Genomic DNA, 18,691 nt, shown 5'->3' on the forward strand with positions numbered 1-18,691 from the left:
GAGAAAAATATACTATATTATATTATTTTAATATTTTTGCTCAAAAATAAAATATTTTTACTTTAATTACATTTTTATTCTAATATCACTTTTCTTGGATTTAAAGAAATTTTTTTCAAAACATTGGTTATGAACTACATTTACTTTTTCTTCTAGGGGGGCGCTGCCCCCTCCTGCCTCCAGTTGGGTACGCCAATGCTTCCTTTGCCTTTTTTTTCCATACCACCTGTACTTTCACAATTGGCTTCATCAGGCCGTCATGCCTTATAACGTGTCCGATTAAGTTGTCTCGTCCAGTGGCTCAACGAGGGGGATTTTGAGGGACAAACCCTCCCCAGAACTCAGAGAAATTTTAAACCATTTTATTAAATTGGCTAAATATTACTGACAGAATAGTGCAAGAATAAATGAAATGTCCCTCAGAAAGCCGTAAAACTCACCATTTTGAACCATTTATCTTAAACATTTTCTGGGGGAGGGCATCCGCACCTCCCGTATTCCAGACACCCCAGTCTTAGTTGCTCATAAAACCCCCCTAGCCTTAATTCCTAGCTGCGCGCCTGGTCTCGTCTCTTTTCATGGTTTTTGGAGGTTTCTCTAATCTCCCACTTTCCTTAACGCTTCCTCATTCTTCATTCGGTCGATCCATTTCATGAACTTCATTTTTCTATAACACCTCATTTCGAATGCCTCCATTGTAAGTTTCTCACTAACTATGACCATAAAATCGTACGTCTGACTACCAATCCACAAGTCCAAAAATCTTCGCCAATAATTCCATTTTCTTTTTGTGACCTCAATTTTTATTATTTTTTTAATTATAAATATATTTTTTGAAACATTTTCGTGTTCCATCTCAATATTGTAACAGTTTCCTGTAGATAAATTTCGCAAAAGAAATCTGACTCCTTTTTGCCTTTAATGAAAGTGCTTATAAAACCGAGAAAATGAATTTTAAGAGATGAGATACGAAAATGCTACTTTTTCATAAAATATATATAATTTAAAAAATTATAGCAATAGAGATCCCAAAACAAAAATTAGATTAATGGTCGAGATACGACTATCTGGACTGATTTTGCGAGATACAGCTTTGCGGGCTGGTACTCTGACATAGGATTCTATCGACGAATTTAATATACATTTTATGGCTCAAATTTTACACATCTTATGATTTTCTTGGATTAGAAATTCAACCTACGCCTGAATGGAATGAATTTTTGAGATACTACTTTATGAGTAGGAGCGGATATAGGGATGATGGGACTTGCTTTACATCTTGATCCAATCAATTGGTTAATAATCAGAGAGGAAGAATATATGTTGCAGCTGTTTCCATTCGAGGCAACGGAAAAATTTTTGTTCATGCCTTATATCATCGAAGGTTACGTCGCACTAGTCAGCTTTAATTTGAGTTCCGGTGATCAAAACGGCTGTTAAACTTGCTTTAAAAGGCGTAGGTAACAGTTATAGCCGTTGATAAAAACAGAAACCCCACTATAACAACCAGCACTCTCGAATATCACCACAAGAAGGCGACAGTTCAAAAAATGGAAAATATATGAATTTCCAATTTTCGAAATTTTAAAAGTGAGTTAAGGAAATCGCGAATAAGGCCATTTCCAACTTAAACTATGCGTCCGTTCTGTATTTTCTTCAACTGCAGAATCTTCAATTGGAAGTGGCACTGGTGCTGCTGCTAAATAAACTTTTGTCAAAAGCCGAGTCACATTTTTACTTGAAAAGCACTCTTCGTGTTTCCCTAACCTAGTGTCGAAATTTCTGCCTGAGTGCCCTTTCTTTTATTAAGGCCCTGGTGCGGGAATTGAAGTTTCCGAAGTTTTGGCAGTGAATAAAGAATTTTATGACCAAACCTTTAAAAAATCGCCTAATTGTTGAAAGGGAAGTGGTATGAAAAAACAGCAATCAACTTATTATGTATGATCAACATAGAATGCACAACAGGTATCACACGCTACTTCCTTTACAACCGACTTCCTTCGTCAATACTAGTGTTGAATTGATGCAGATGTTTCAATTTCGTTGAAAGCTGCCCTTTAATGCCAATTAATGTGGTATACATATTTTTAATCGCCATTTTTGTTCCAATTCGTGTAAAAAAGGCGTGAAAGTATTTTCCGAAATTTTGTAACGGAAGAAGTCCCAAACTCAGTTCAAAATATCTGAAGTATTATATATAAGTTATTATATATTGGTACTTGAAAATCAAATGGATCGACCGAGTTAGTAATGAGGAAGTCCTAAGAAGAGTGGGGGAGAAGAGAAGCCTCATTAAAAACAAGAAGACGGAACAACCTTATAGTCCACATCTTGAGACATGATGGCCTGATGAAGACAATCGTCGAAGGACAAGTGGAAGGCAAGAACGGAAAAGGAAGACCTCGAACAAAATCTGTGGAACAAGTGAAGAAGGATGTGAAAGAGAAGAAATACGTAGGTGTGAAAAGATTAGCTGATAGGAGCTGCGTCAAACCAATCCTAGGATTGTTGACCAGTGATGATGATGATGATGATATTGGTACTAATAAATATTATATATAAGTACTGAGCTAAAGTAAAGAAAAAATACAGAAAGATATTACATTACTTAAACCACCTGCTAACCCAAAGTAATATCTCAATAGCTTCGGCAAGTACTTAATCTGTAAGATTTTCCATTCCTGTTTCTCAGGAAGTTTTGTCATGTCAATCATATTCCGTTCATTGGTTAGTAACAAATTATTTTAGTATAACTGCAAATTTTCATATGCCTACTCGAAAAACTCCGTTTTCCAAATTAGTCCCCTTTCTTGTTGATTTCAGCCACCTGTGCGTCGCCATCGTTGCCACACTTGCACGTGTCGCACCCTTCTGTCCTCGGCGCACGTGGCCATCACGAGGCGACATCCGAAACCGTCAATCGGACGTCATGCAATGGGAACATGAAGAAAATCAGATTTTTTTACTGGGTACGCCAAAAGGTCCAAAGCGGATTCAGAATGCGCATGATGTGGTCAAAATACGATACGACATCGCTGCCTTCTTTAAGGTTCCGGCAGCGCTTGCATGATGACCGAGCCAAGCATTGGCGTAGCCAGGAAATTCCTTCGGGGAGGGGGGGGGGGGGGCAAAACCAGGGAGGGGGGAAATTTTTGAAAAATATGGTACTAAGTAATAGGTTTTAAACTAATTATAATACTTTTCATAATCGAAAAAACAATTTGTTAAAGAAATATTTTCTAAATTCATGATTTTTCAATATTTTATCGTCTTTAATAAAGGGAAATAATTGTTTTTTCTTATATTTCGGGGGTGTCCGAACCCCCCGGTCCCCCGCGGCTACACCACTGGAGCCAAAAGCACGAATGTTATTGCCTTTTTGGTGAGCCGATTGACTCAACCCAAGCAGCCAGTTTACAAACGAAATTAATTCTTATAAGCATATTTTGGCTGTCGATGTTGTGTTTGGTTTTTGCGAAAAATGAAATTTATGATTGTCCACTCTTGACAATTGTTTGAACAATTTTCAGTGCTTAAGATGAAAAGATCATTTACAAAATGTTATCACTTTTTAAATTTTATATTATTACATATTATTTTATATTATTATTTCAATTTTTATCTCTTTCCGACCAAAGTGTCATAATTTTCTTTTTATTACAATTTTTCTTTTTTCCAATTATAATTCATAATGTTGGTTACCTTGTTTCTCTTTTTGCCAATGATGAAGAACAACAAACCTAAGATTAGAATGAGATAAAGACATACGGGAGACACATAGAAGAGTGATTTCATGCGGTAGTACCTAAGTTGGGCCGCGAATGTGTTAAGTGCATATAACAGATTCATGTGCTCATCCATTAAAATAATGATAATTATAATTAAAAGAAATAACGGCAGTCCAGCCAGCAGTGTACCCAAATATACAATTAATGTGCCAAAAGTCCGCGGGGTAAAAATCATTTACCGTGACCAGTTTTCGAACCCAAACCTCCCATATTTGCGCCCGGTGATCTTGTAAGCACAAATTTTAATTCCACATTTATTGGTATTTGTTAAAAAAACAAAATCCTTTCCTTAAACTCAAAAAAACTTTTAACTGACCAAGTCTTATTTTCAAAGCAATTCTCCCTAAAGTTCTCCTGCTGCCATTAGATTAAAAAAATAAATTCATTCTTTAACTAACTATGTAATCCCTTGATGACACCACCAGTAAATGGAGAGGGCATAAATGTCACATAGGGATAAAAAATATAGGCAAGCGTAAAAAAGGCAGTGGACCAATATTAACACCGCCGCGGAAGGAAAAGCAACTATCCCCCCAGTTTGGCTGATACCGTCGCCACCCGAGTTGTACATTAATTGCCCTGCGAAAAACTCCCCTGGACTGGAAATCGAAATACGGACTTTAGCGGGACACTGCGTAGTCTAATAGGTAATCCATTTTCCTCAATCCCCATTTCAAGTCTACTGAGGCTCATGGTAACATACGTACCTCGCCAGGCAACATAATTTAGTTAGCCGAGGAGTAATTTACTTTTCAGGCTGGGGCGAATTATGGTCGTTTTTTCGTGGGTGAAGGGGTTTTTTTTTGGAGCCGCTAATTACTTTATTTCGCAGCGCCATGACGATATGCAATACCTCCGCGCGAAAATGCGACTACAGTCTGATGGGCGTTGAAAAGTGAAAGTTAAGATATTCAACAATTATTTTTAAACACTATTAGTTAAGCCGGTACAATAAAACCTAAAATTTGAGAGCCACCATTATAGATTAAATTTCTCCATAAATTACGAGGGGGCGGCCGTTCCTTCCACATTAATTCGCTACTGTTTCCAGGAAAGGTTGCTAAAACTTATTTGAAGAAGGATCGCGATTGGTTGAGTGAGGCTATTTGATTAAGCCGCCTGCGAATAAATGTGCCTATAGGTTAGAGACTCGTTACTCTTTCAAGTGAGCGTGATTCTTAGCGATGAATCACCGAGTCTGATCGGTTCACCGATGGCCAAGATACCTGCATTACATGTCTTCTTTTGCGTGCACGCTATCGAAGAAATTGCTCATTGTGTCTGCTCCCCCAATGCTTTCAGCGAATACCCCGCCATTTTTATCGGGCAATGACCCCAAGGCTGGCACTTAAATGGAGTTGCCAATGTTCAAGGTTCTAAGAACCTTGGCCAATGTTAAGGAGGTATCGCCCTGACTGACCAACTCAAAAGGAATACTTATCGCATCATTATCACTGGTCAATAATCGTAAGGTTGTTTTGACGCAGCTCTCCAGTCTGTTCTCTTGTGATCTTTTCATACTTTCTACTGTGGTATTACTTCTCACTATAGTATTACTTCACACTATGGTATTCCTTCCCTTTCACATATTTCATTACCTTCTTTATTTTATTCTACTACAACGGTCGGCGTAGCCAGGGAATTTGGCAGGAAGGATGGGACCACTCACCCTCCGCAGGGTATGAGCAGTGGCGCCGACTACATGGGGTCTGAGGGGGCCCGAGCCCCCTCTAAAATTCGTTATGGGAGTAAGGAAAAAATGTGTCAGGCTTCTGGATTTTCCCCGGAGTGTCCAGATATCGAGATTAGAGTTATCAGGGTTCTAATGTTGATCATATAACTCTTCTAAAAAGCTTAAAAAAACTTAAAATCAATATTTATAAAATTTTCCGGGGCAAGATCCCCGGTTTGGGCCCCCCCAATATTTTTTAGAAGTCGGCATCCCTGGGTATGAGCGATAACCCCACTTCAAAAGGAGATGTTTCTCCCCCAGAATTCTTTTATTAATTTATGCTTCTCAGAACTTAAACTAAGCTACATTTCTGACGACATTTATCATAATAAAGAAAGAGGTTGCCAAACTTGACCAACACAATTTCGATTTGTCAAATTTTTATGGGAGGGCTGCAAGCCTTCTGGGGGGTCGGCTTCCACTCCTCCTCCCCCAGTGCCTGCTAGGTATGACTATGCCTATCCCATACCTGATATCTATTTTGCGCGATTAATGAAAAGTGAAAATTTTCAAGTACACGAAAACGCAACGGCTCAGTATGAATGCTGGGAAAAGTCTGTGTGACGTATTTCTGGTTCCACATGTCGCCGTGTGAGGTGACCTTGGTGCGAGGCTATGAGCGCTGATACAATGCAGGCTGATAGCAGGAAGCAAAGTACCCTGCTAGCAGTTTGCGCTTGGCTCAAGTAAGGATTATTAATACCTATCAAACGAAGGAAACTTTTGGATCATAGGCAATTTTAATAAGTGATTATGAAGAAATGTTTCCCTGAGCTCTGTGCCACATGCAGACATTGGTAATCTAAGACAATGTAAAACTCCTGACTACTCGTATAGCATCTAGGTCCCTGTAAAATCACGTGGAGTGGCATCCCATTGTCGCCAATCTGGCCATTTTCAAATGCGGTTAAAATTGACCATTGCCATTCGTCTAAACTGGGATTTCTAAAACTAAATATGTACGTAATTTGTATATTATGAATTTACTAATGGTGGGTAACAAATTGCCATCAATGCCTTTTGTTTTCTTTGATGAAGGAAACTACCCTATTGCATTTTGATTGTGTACTTGAAAGATGATCATCTAAAGCCACCTTTAGGCTACTTTCTCAGAACACCACATAGCACTGTAATATAATTGCAGATGAGGTGATGAAGCTAAACCTATTGGGATTGAGCAGAGGGAGGGTTTCTCATTCCTCGACTTTCCTACAGCCATTCAAATGACAACGAGCTAGGCTTGGGGACTCAAAAATTCAGTCAATCTCACTCCTCCACAGTGCTAACACTAAGAGTTTAAAAACTGTGGAGTCAAACCCAACATTTCCCATCAAAGGTCTTATTTTTGTAGCTTGTTCACATAAACTCAAAGAGCACGTATGCCTTTCAATCATTTAAGGGCTGATTTCATAAAGGTTGCCTGACCCATTCCTGGAAACCAACAGCTGAATTTACCATGAAAAAATCATTTAGCTTAAATCCAGGATACAAACTTAAATCTCACAATTGCCTGTCAGGTTTGCACCAGTTACATCACTTAGCCATCTTCTTTCACCAAAAATTTCAGCTAAGATGATTTTTCCAAGGCTAATTTTACCTTTGGTATAAATAGATTTTCACCTCAGCACATGACTGTGAACTAAGTCGGTTGTTTCATGTAGACCTTCCTGGACAATTGTGCTCTGATCATCCTTACTCCTATACAACTGAGGATCATTGTACATTTCCTTGTTCCAAATAATTTTACACCTGTGCACATGACTGAGTACTAATTCACTTGTTTTATTTAGTCCTTTCCTGGACCATTGATCTCTGATTATCCTAACTCCTCCACAACTTGTACATTTTCTTGGTGCCGAGCCTAAGACACCTATGGTCAATCATAGCTCACACGTTTTCCTCTAGAAGAACATGCGGGAAATGCATGTTCTGCAATGCTTAATTAGCTTTTTAAAACTCCATCGTACTGCTCTCTATCTCCCATGATTGGAGCCCAGTAATAAGTACAAAGGTTAGATAAATGGGTAAAAGCTTAGTAAATTCCAAAGAACTTTTTACTTGGAGAACCACATCTAGTTTCAACACTCTTGTGTCATTTTTGAGGGAAATAACAATGTGTATTTCACTTAACATGTTGCGTACCGGAGTATTTAAATTCCTAGGAACGCCGATTCAGGGTGGAGGTGTTGAGATTGGAAATATGTGCCCATTAGGGCATAATGCCTTTGGTTTAAACATGGTTAAAAAGCTAATGTTTAGAATATAACTTTACCCAATAAAACGTTATGATGCATCAAGTCATTAAGAATAACAAACAACAACTGAAAACGTACAAACGAATACGTATTGTACGCATTAAAATTGTTTAGGTTGACGCGCCTAAATGACGAGAATCTTCGTCATCCGTCCGGAGCGTTTGGGAAAAAAATGACAAGAATTCTCGCCATCCGTATGCAACGTGTTAATAATGTCATGTGAGTGCTGAAACTGGCCAGGGTTTCCCAAATAAAAATTTTTACTGGAATTAACAAAGATTTTATCTATTTCTTAAACCATGAATACAAGGTTTCACACAGTTAAGCTGCAAACCCTTGAAAATACTAGTAGCTGCAAATTTCAAATGATTCCGCTTGAAATTACAGAAGTTGGCATCAGAACACTGCCAAGTTGATGGACATGCTGAGTAATGAGCTACAATGGACAAGGTTTTACCTCAGAAAACGCATGCAGAATAAATGATTCACGTGCAGCTAGATTTAAATCCTTCATTTAAAGAATAAATCACCTGATTATGAGATGTACACATACAAAAATAATAATAGCATTCTTGCGGTAATATGTTATAAATCTTAAAAAAAAAAAACAGCGAATAACAATGCTTATTCAACTTTCATCACAGCCATTGATTGGTAAATTTGAACTATTAGCCAATTCACTTCTTGGCTGGAGCACCTGAGGATCAAGACTAATAAATATTTAACCGACAATGGAAACAAATTCAGCTGCCCATTATTTTTTGAACATATGTTTCCAATATTCATTATACTCTATCAAACACCGGTTGAAACAGACTTGCTGGTACCACTGCTCAAAATCATAGGAAGAATTGTGAATAGAGTTTGAACTATAGTAGGCAGCATTTCTATGCCTAGCACTTTCCCGAGCATTAGACTCAAATGAGGGATACATCTGCACATTTTCATCCACACTTGACTCACTGCTTACGGAGTCATTGTAATGTCTTGATATCCTTCTGCCCACCTTTCTAGGTTTAGCCTTGTTTTCCGAATCACTTACTTTTTTTGATTTTTCATTTCTTCCGACAGACTTGGTAAACAAGGACACATCACATGCGTCCATGTTCCACGATGCATGATTCTTGCTCGCACTAGCCTCAGTGACAGGGCCCTTAGGTATTGAGGGATGGGGATAATCTTTGACTTCAGGGGCCTCAGGAGGAGGCGGAGGGGGAGGAGGGGGAGGAGGCCAAGGATCCCCTATGGACAATGCCTTCAGAGAAACGTTCAAGTCTGCCAGCTTACACTTTTCGAGTCTCTCTCGGAATGAGGTAGCACTCTGGGAATACACACAATCAAGCACTCTATCAAAACTCTCAGCAAATTCATCGGGACACTCTGGTCCCGATTTAACCACGGAGCAATCGTTTTCCAATAAAGTACCATTAGATGCACAGGAATCCACAACAGCCTTAAAGCTTTTCACATTACCACACTCGCCCCCAGCAGTCACTATCACCTGAGATAATTTATCTAAATCGGTGGCAATACTGTCTGAGCTCAACTGATGGTCATTTGTTTTTGTGTCACCTCTAAAACTGCTAGAGTCTTCCGTGACAAGCCTGTTCACCCAGCTTACACAGTTTTTCACCTTCTGTTCCTTGCTGCCAGATGATTGGTTCAATACAGAACCAGAAGATGACTCCTCCTTGGCTTTCGGAGGCTTGTACAAGTTATCACCGGCTAATCTCCCCTGATTTTCTGATGCTCCAATGCACACATACTGAGTTAAATCACAGTTCCACAGATCAGCTGGAAATTCCTCTGGTGTCACAACATATGCATTTGCTCCCACTGACCTCAGCATCTGAGTGAACTTGCACATTTCAGCTCCATCTGCCACCAACGTAACAGCCAAACCATATGACCCAAACCTTTGAAGAAATGAAGAGGATATTACTGAAAACTTCAGGCTTCACTGAGTAAAATCTTTCCATTTTAGAAAGTAGAAGTGCTACAATTTTTAAGGTTCACTATTAATGGGCACAACCCAGGTTTTGTAACATGTTTACATCTTCAAGTGAATTGATCATGCTAACATCTATAATTGGTGATAATAATATATAGCATAAAACTATATATGTATGTATATGGGTGACCGCCAAACTGTTGGCTTGGGTGTTCATGCAAACTGTACCCCCTCCTAATCCCCACATGCCACTTCCATATATTCACCCCCACCTCCTACCTCAGCTCATGGAATAAATACTGAAAGAAAGCTTTCTGTATCACAATCAGAAAATGACATAATATGTTGAAACCATGATCGGTAGTTGAGTGTTGTATTTAAGTGTGGAAATTACCATTTGAATTTTTCATCGTGGATATATCGAACTTCCACCAAATCAAGCCTGAAACAATTTCATATGTTTATAACCAACACGCATTCACAAAAACTGCTGCATTAAGTATTTGAAGACATTAACACATTTAATGAGGGCTCGATTTTCATGAAAGTCGTCAGAATTGTCCGATAAAATAAGAAAGAAAAAAAGAGGGAGTTTTCCACACCATACCTTCCGTTCAAATTCTGCTATTTGCAAACGGCGCACATGGTTCGAAAGACGGAACCTTGCTGAAAGCCATACACAGGATCTAAAAACTTGGGAGTGGATATTAGTTACATACGGAGGCAGAGAAAGGACTCCCGGCCCGACCAGCAGAGCATGTCAAGTGACGTGCTCCGTACCTTGGCTTGGACGGGACCACATCAATAGAGTGGTTTCCTATTATTTTTTTATTGCCTAAATCGAAAGATTATTACTTCTGGAGTGCAAATTTCACGCTTACAGATTTTTGAAGGGCGATATCTATTTTTCGCAATTAAATGAAAAGTGAAAAATTTCAAGCGAGCGAAAATGCGACAGCTAAGTACGCATTGGTAATCTCAGACGATGCAAAACTCCTATCCTCTCGTGTAGAAACTAGGTCCCTGTGAGGTCACGTGGAGTGGCATCGCATGGGCGCCAATCTGGCCTTTTTCAAATGAGGATAAAATTGACCATTGCCATTCGTCTAAACTGGGATTCCTAAAATCAAATAATTTGTATATTATGAATACACTAATGGTGGGTAACGAATCGCGATCAATGCCTTTCGTTTTCTTTGATGATGGAAACTACCCTATTGACGTGCTCTGTACTGAATGTGTTGACACAGAAACTTGTAATAAGTGCCCAAACAGTCGCAAGAAAAATGGTGAGGTGACCACTATATAGAGGCAAGAGATATAAGGTTTTCAGAAAATGAGTAGCTAATAATAAAATGATCCATTACCTGAAACTAGAATGATTATCAACCAAGAATTATAAAATTTATTATAGCATCTAAATACACAAATGCCATTGCCTGAGATATGAATGAAGTAATCATGCTTTCTGGCCACCAAGAGACAGCTGTGTTTTTTCACTTTTGAGCTTTAAAGAATGCCCTAAAGAATGCTTTTTAAGACACAGAGCTCCTAAGTTGGAAGAGAGCATTTTTCTAACCATAGGAGGGACCTAGTAACTGGTTCTTCAATTGTCTAAAGCAATTGTCAACAGGGAGGAGAGCAGGCATAAACCCACTGAGGGCTGGGCTACGAGAGATGGGTTAGATTCACTTCTGGTGGTTGTGTAATGACGTTATATAAAAGATGAGTCACGTGTACTCAAAGGATTAGGTGTACTGATGACAGGAAGGGAAAGTTCTCCAAACAAGTAAAATTGGACATTACTCTATTTCCAATGGATTTAATTTTAACACAACGAAACACATCCCATTAAAATAAAATCCAGTGGATATATTGCAATGTCTAATTTTACTAGCATTAAGAACTTCCTCACATCATACCAGAAAGTTCTTGAAGGTACATGACTGACCAGGACAGGAAAATTTTCAGAATTCAGTGATTTAAGTCTATTGATGAGTATTTTGCAAAGTTTTTTGACAGTGTGGAATAACTTGCTAAAGAATCATAAACAACACATTATTCCAAAAAGTTGCAAAACACACATCAACAGGCACAAATCACTGGATTTGAGCAATATTCCTCAAGCTGTCATTTTGCTAACAGCTGGCGTCCAAACAACACCACCACTCAACTACTGAGGCAGTTTGCAGGGTAATATGTAGATGTAGATGATATGCTCACTCACCTCCCGGCCCTACCAATGCGATGCAGATACGTGGGTCCATTGTTTGGCAGGTCGAGGCTCACAACCAAGTCCACTCTAGGGGCATCCACACCCCTGGCCGTGAGATCTGTCGACAAGAGCACACGGCATCTAGACTCGATGAGGGCAAGGAAGGCTTCCGTCCGCTGACTCTGGTCCAGAATCCCAGCTGTATGTCGGCATGGCCATCCCCTTCGTTCCAGCTCGTGACATATGCCCTCAGCCCTGAAAGCCCAAATAAATTGAGCAGTTGCATCATTACGGAGGTTCCTCAGAGAAATGTAGGAAATTTAACAGTCATTGAAATTCAAAATACGGTCCTTTAACCCCTTCCACTCAATTTATTTTCCCAATATCGTGTTCCTCTCCTCCATTAATTTTTTATGTGGTTCTTTTTAAATGGAATGCTAGGAAATGAGATATTATTTTGTAGATCTTAATGAAGATGGAACAGTGAAATAAAAAGATGATTATTATTTCATATTGTGAAGTGTCTAGTTAAATACTTAGAAAATACTGCTCTAGCTACTCGCTATAAAATCATTTTATTACTTCCAATGGATCATCCCTTAGCGAAAAAACTGTTGAAATTTCAACAGTTAATTGGGACCATTGCTGAATCCAACAGTAAATTGGGACCACTGTTAAAACTAACAGTACCTGTTAAAACTAAAAGTAACTGTAAAAACTAACAGTAACTGTTAAAACTAATAATAACTGTTAACTCTAACAGTGACTAATAAATCCAACAGTTATAGATGAATTCAGAAGTTACTGTTGCATTCAACAGTGGTCCCAATTAATTGTTGAAATTTCAACAGTTTTTTCGCTAAGGGATATTTCATGCAATATGAGTTCTTTATGTGCATTATGCATGTTTCAACACTTTTAAACTTTTGAAATATTTGTACTGTTCCTCTAAACAGTGCTAAAATTATGAAAATCTAATGATGAGCTATATGTACTCATCATTGCACGATTTGGCATCGGAAGTTCATTGGAGCTTCAAGAGCAAGACACGTCATTTCAGCGCAATGGATTAATGGGATCATTCACTCAGATCCAAAATCACAAGTCATTGAAGGCATTAGGTAAATAGAAGAGAAAGAATAGTTATGACAAAAAAAATCTCTTCATTCTACATACAGCCATACTATCAAAAGTTCAAAATAAGGAAACGCAAAAATTGTCACCTACTTTTCACAAGTTAATTGGGTAATCAGAGTTCTTGCGCAACTATTCATTAAGGAGGAACCCTTGAGGATGGCCAGAGAGAAGGATGAAATGCATCAACAAACACAAAAAAGAAGAATTAGTGTAAGAGTAGAGGAGTAACTAAATAGGAGAGATAACTTCAGCAACAATGACCACTTATTAGAGATGGAGAAGCAAAATTCAAAAAGTGAGGAGACATTTCTCCACCATTCCGAAATCCTATCATCATCAGTGATCCATCGGCAGATTGTTTTATCGTAGCTCTCCACTCATTTCTCTTATCAGCTAGTTTTTTAACACTGAAATAAGTAGAAATTATATACTGACCACAGAAATATTTTCCACGTCTTTTTTAATGCTGTGAGTAATCTTGTAATGGAATGTTTTTCAAAAGGACTTTCCAATAATGGGATTTAGATTTCTGTGAAAATTAGAACAAAAATCTGATATAAATTATTTAATACTACGCTTTACTTTGGGCACTTTGCTAGAATTACAAACACTAGGGATAGTTATAGCTAAGTGTTGCATAAATCAAAAACAAAATTTTCAAGGACACTTGACAAATTCCCAGAATTTTTCCATAAGACCAAAATTCCATCAGTATTTCAGGTATTTCTGGCTGTCCATGTTTTCAGACATCCTGTGGGCACAGCGGATCAGCAAGGGGGGTTTTGGGGGATAAACCCCCCCCAGAATTCAGAGAAATTTTAAGATTTAATCCATTTTACATAATTGGATAAATATTACTTATTTAATCGTGTAAGGATTAATAACGTATCCTTCAGAAAGCTGTAAAACTTACCATTTTGAACCATTTATCTTAGAAATTTTGTGGGGGAGGGCACCTGCACCTCCCATGTTCCATACTCCCCAGTATAAGTTGCTCCTAAAACCACCCAAAGCCTTAATTCCAAGCTGCACACCTGTGTGGGCATACATTTTAGTTTAGGTGCTTACCGAGTAAGGTAATTGGAGAACACTATGCATTGCTGGAAAGACACTGTACTGAGTAACTTTGTCAGGGCGTAGACTTTCAGGTTAAGCTGGTGCTGGACATTGGGATGCTCTGGTACTTTGACAGCAACCTGACGCAGGCCAAACAGAATTGGTGCAACACCTTCCCCATGAGGACAAATCCGAACCGGAGACTTCATATGTCGATTCAATATATCATCAAGTTCACCAGGCATGGTAGCAGAGGCGACTACCACCTGCTTATTAGCAGGTAGGACGGAGAAGAAATACCTATAGAAGATAACGACAGGCATTGAATTATGGACCAGAAGAGTAACATTCACAAAAAAAGACACAGCATATATCATCATGGTACTATGGTTCAAGTATTAGGTAAGCACATTTTTGACCATTTAAGATCCCCCCATGAAAGCAAAAATAAGCATATGCCTGAATCCATTTCCCGACTTACTCAAGTGAGATTTTTTAATATTTGCTTTACAATAAGAAAACCAAATATTTTACAATGCTTTGTACTTCTTTATAGCAATTTCACATGATTACAGTAAAAATCATACTACTTTTTTTCCTTTTAAACACCAATTGAGCCTATACTGGCATGGTAATTTAAAGGAGTTCAAATTAAATCCAGCGGAAAATAATTAGTTCCAGGACATGAGGTTTGCAAGTATAGAACAAGTCATTTGGTAGCTAATGTATATAAATAATATTAGAAAGTCCACTTAAGTAAAATCTACATTAATATTCAACATATCATTCAAACAAATAAACAATTATCTTCAAACAATAAAAAATATCATTCAGGTACCCAATTTTGAAGACAAAAGTTCATCAACCGAATACCTAGAAAGTAACATAAAGTAACCAGGTATTTGCATAGTTGATGTTTAAACCTTAAAAAAGGACAAGTTTCCCTAAGCAAACAGTTAAACAGTCTGACACCAGCATAAGCAGGGTTTTTTCCAAATAGAGTGAGATTATGAGGGACCACCCTAAAATCCTTAGACGCTTTTATAATATGGTTAAGCACATTAGCATTAATTTCAACACCAAAGAAGTTTTTACTATGACATACATACTAAAATTATAGAATTATAAATACATAGAAATGGAATTGAATGGGGGGCCATTGGGCACCGCATCTAAAAGTATTTATTAACAATTTATTACTAGCATGCATAATGCTATATGCTATCCAGGAGTTCTATATGGTACAGAAGATATTCACTTTGAGCATAAAAATAATCAAGCAGTGAAAGCAAACACACCCTAATGGGCAAACAATTCACTCTACATTTAATAGAGATATAAGTTCTGCAACACGTTATTCTTCACAAAAGAGTTATACCTTCCTGTCTGATATAAGTAATACTATGCAGTGTCAAAGCCAGGAATTTCGTTCGGTGGGGCAGTCCAAAACCAGAGGGGAAAATTTTAGAAAAACAGAGTACTAAGTAGAGGATTTTAAACTAATTTTACCACTTTCCATTATCGAAAAAACTTCATTTGTCAAAGAAATCTTTTGAAAATTCATTATTTTTCAATATTTTGTTTTCTTTTATGAAGCAAAGTAACTGTATTTTTATATTTTGGGGGGTCCGGATCCCCCCTTGCTATGCCAAATATGCTATGATACTTCCCTCCTTCAACTTAAGCAAAAGAAGGCACACTTGCAATTCCCCCCAAGGGGTGCATATGTAATACTTCCCCTAAGTACAGAGATATGTACAGGTGAAAAGGATAGAAGGACACACCCCTCTGCTAAACAGGTCTTTCTCGGTGACCTATCACTTGCTTCAAACTTAAGCTAATCTTAAAACTTCACTGTATCTTGAATTTTAAAATGTTACCACAATATTTTTTCGAATATATATTTGCATACTTGAGATATAAATTAATGTTTAGGGTCCACTGTATTATATTGCCTACTGATTATATCTTAAAGCATAATTTTTCTCAGATTTATTTCGACCTATTTTAAGGCCCTATTACATGGTACATTAATACTCATGAATTAATGTGTAAATGTATGAGCATGAGAATGATCCCAAAAATGCAGTGTGAAACAATGCAATTTGTATGCAAGCATGAACAAAAAATAGAACCTGTTCTAATATGGGTCACGTATTTGTGCACACTCTGTTCTGGTTCACCAAAATTGTTCTTGCATTCACACATTAACTTGTACTGGTTAATGCATCATGAAACTAGGACATAAAAATACCCTATGGGGTGTAGAATTGATAACCTATTAACCAGGGTTGGCAAGTAAGACGAAAAAAAAGTCATAATCAGTAAAATTTTAATATTTTCGTTCCAGGAAGCAGAATGTAAAAACATAAGGTATTGTAGTGCAGAATGTAAAAACATAGGCTTGAAATACATTAACATAAACATGTTAATGTATTTCAAGCCTAAGAGCTAAACTTAGGGTTGACATGATTTTGGAGTCAAAACTAAACTAAAACTCTGGGACAAAGCAAAACGTAGATAATGTTTCGAACAGTTTAGTTTTGACCCATACCCAACGTACGAAGTATGGTTGAATGAAGAAGAGGTTCATTCAACCATACTTCGTACTACTGGAGTTAATGCATGAGGCACTCAATTTTTACCATTTACAGGAGAACGGTGAACGCAAACTGGCCATTCTATTTTTGAGCTCAATATTTTAACCTCTCTACATGTGTGTCGAACGTAATGGGTCGGAAATATTTCCTCTCATTCCCCTCCACTCAACTTCTGGGATCGAAATATAAGTATAAGCAGCGGAGTTGTGATTAATTTAGTTTCGTTCCAGGGAGTGAAGTTTCGTCCCGGGTTGAAACTAAACTCCTTGGTGATTTTAATTTTGAGTGGGAGTGAAACTAAACCTAGGCCTCTTATTTCCATCCACGACGAAACAAAACATTTTTGTTTCATTTCACTTGCCAACCCTGCTAAAAACAGGGTAAATGGTTTAACATTTAGAGCACAAAATACAATAACAATTCCTTTTTCAATTCAACAAAAGAGTATATTTTCTAGAGGTAAAATGAAAATTCAGACCCCTTTCACACTAAAATTCACTCAGCTTTTACATTTAAGCAACTATTTATCAGATCCTCAGATTTCTCAGATGTAACATATTTTAATGCAGAATAAGGCCACTCAACCCTGAATGCTGTGTTGGGTGCTTGCAGGCTAGTCACAGTCACTAGCCAGTTATGAGATCTGCAGGACAAATCAGGCAGCATCAATGGTAATGTTTACATATGCGGTGCAGACGACGTTAGTGCGGGGATAGAGGATAAAAGGCCGTGCACGGGAGAACACAGGTCTCAGACAAAACAAAGAACAAGTCAGCAGAGAACAGAACGGAGAACAGAGAGAACAAGGTGACGCACACTACAGCTAAAACGCACCCGAGAGAAGAGAAGGCTGAGGGCTGTGAGTAAGCGGAAAGAAGGTTCCGGAGCGCTGAGGGGTCGAATTTTGGAAGAAGCACTGGCCACGTGTAGCAGACACAATCAGCCGGCTGTTGGCCTGAGTGGCTTCTGGCCTAGATCCCCGCCACCGAGTGAACGAGTAAGCTTATACGCCCCTATTTCCCTTCTCGTGCAACTGATCATTGCCAAAGTAGTGTGCCCCTTAAAAGAAACAAGTGAATGTTTCGTGCTCTCTCTCCCCATCTCTCGTCTGAAGAAGAGGAACGATAAGTGATTTGTGTCAATCTCTCATTGTTTAATGATTTGTCAAAATTGCATTGATGATAAATAGTCCTTCTCAAACAAACTGACGTTGTTCACGAGTGTTGATTTCATCATTGTAAGATATGTATTTAAATTGCCTCAAAGACTAAAACACGGTTTTTGTGCTCAAAGGCATTACTGAATTATACGCAAATTCATTGTGTGATTTATATTATGTTCGATGGTTTATTAAGTGTTTCAGTTTAGTTGTGTTTAAGGGTATAATTTTTTGTGTGTTTCATTTGGAGGGGTATTTCAAATGTCTATGGGGTTATTTCCTTTTGTTGTATTGTAGTCGGTTAATTAAAAGTCATTTATGTTAAAAGAAAGAGAACCGGAATATAATTTATTTAAGGTAGGAACTTGGTCCCCACAGGTAGCGATTCTTCTGCCCCCCACCAATTTTACTGTCTTAATAGCAAAGCCAACGGCGCTGGTCGCCCGAACTCGACGTACCCTAACAATTTCTTACGTGTCGTCCCGTTTGCGCATCCCACTCGTCCTAACGGATCGGAGGAAAGGAGGTGGGGGGGGGGGGGGGTTTTGGGCTAACAAGACCCGGGAGGCGGGACCGGCACAATATGTTAATTTTTTTATAACATCATCCAAATATGTACCTAAGGCCCTGAGTTGTCCCCATTCTTTCAGAATCTCGTACCCTTTGTGAACTCCCTCACTAAGGCTCATGAGATAGAAGATATGATTGTAAACCTGAACCTTATTTAGAAAGATGAAAAGGAATAGCCGCTGCATTCTCAATCAGGAAGGGGGTTTGAGAGGGTGCTTGCTAAGGGGA

General features: G+C 38.3%; 1 protein-coding gene across 1 annotated transcript in view; it reads right to left on the reverse strand.

Moving 5' to 3' along the window:
* Window positions 1-8,079: 8,079 nt before the first annotated feature.
* LOC124164245 (probable ATP-dependent RNA helicase DDX20) overlaps window positions 8,080-18,691 on the reverse strand; it is a 38,740-nt gene continuing 28,128 nt past the window's right edge. The window contains exons 4-6 of the mRNA XM_046541485.1: window positions 14,147-14,434; window positions 11,954-12,196; window positions 8,080-9,691 (exon numbers count right to left, since the gene is read on the reverse strand). Coding sequence (XP_046397441.1) covers window positions 8,530-9,691; window positions 11,954-12,196; window positions 14,147-14,434 — 1,693 coding nt within the window. The 3' untranslated portion in view covers window positions 8,080-8,529. The remainder of the gene's footprint in view (window positions 9,692-11,953; window positions 12,197-14,146; window positions 14,435-18,691) is intronic.

The sequence above is a fragment of the Ischnura elegans genome, chromosome 8 (genome assembly GCF_921293095.1).
Source record: "Ischnura elegans chromosome 8, ioIscEleg1.1, whole genome shotgun sequence".
NCBI classification, from domain to species: domain Eukaryota; kingdom Metazoa; phylum Arthropoda; class Insecta; order Odonata; family Coenagrionidae; genus Ischnura; species Ischnura elegans.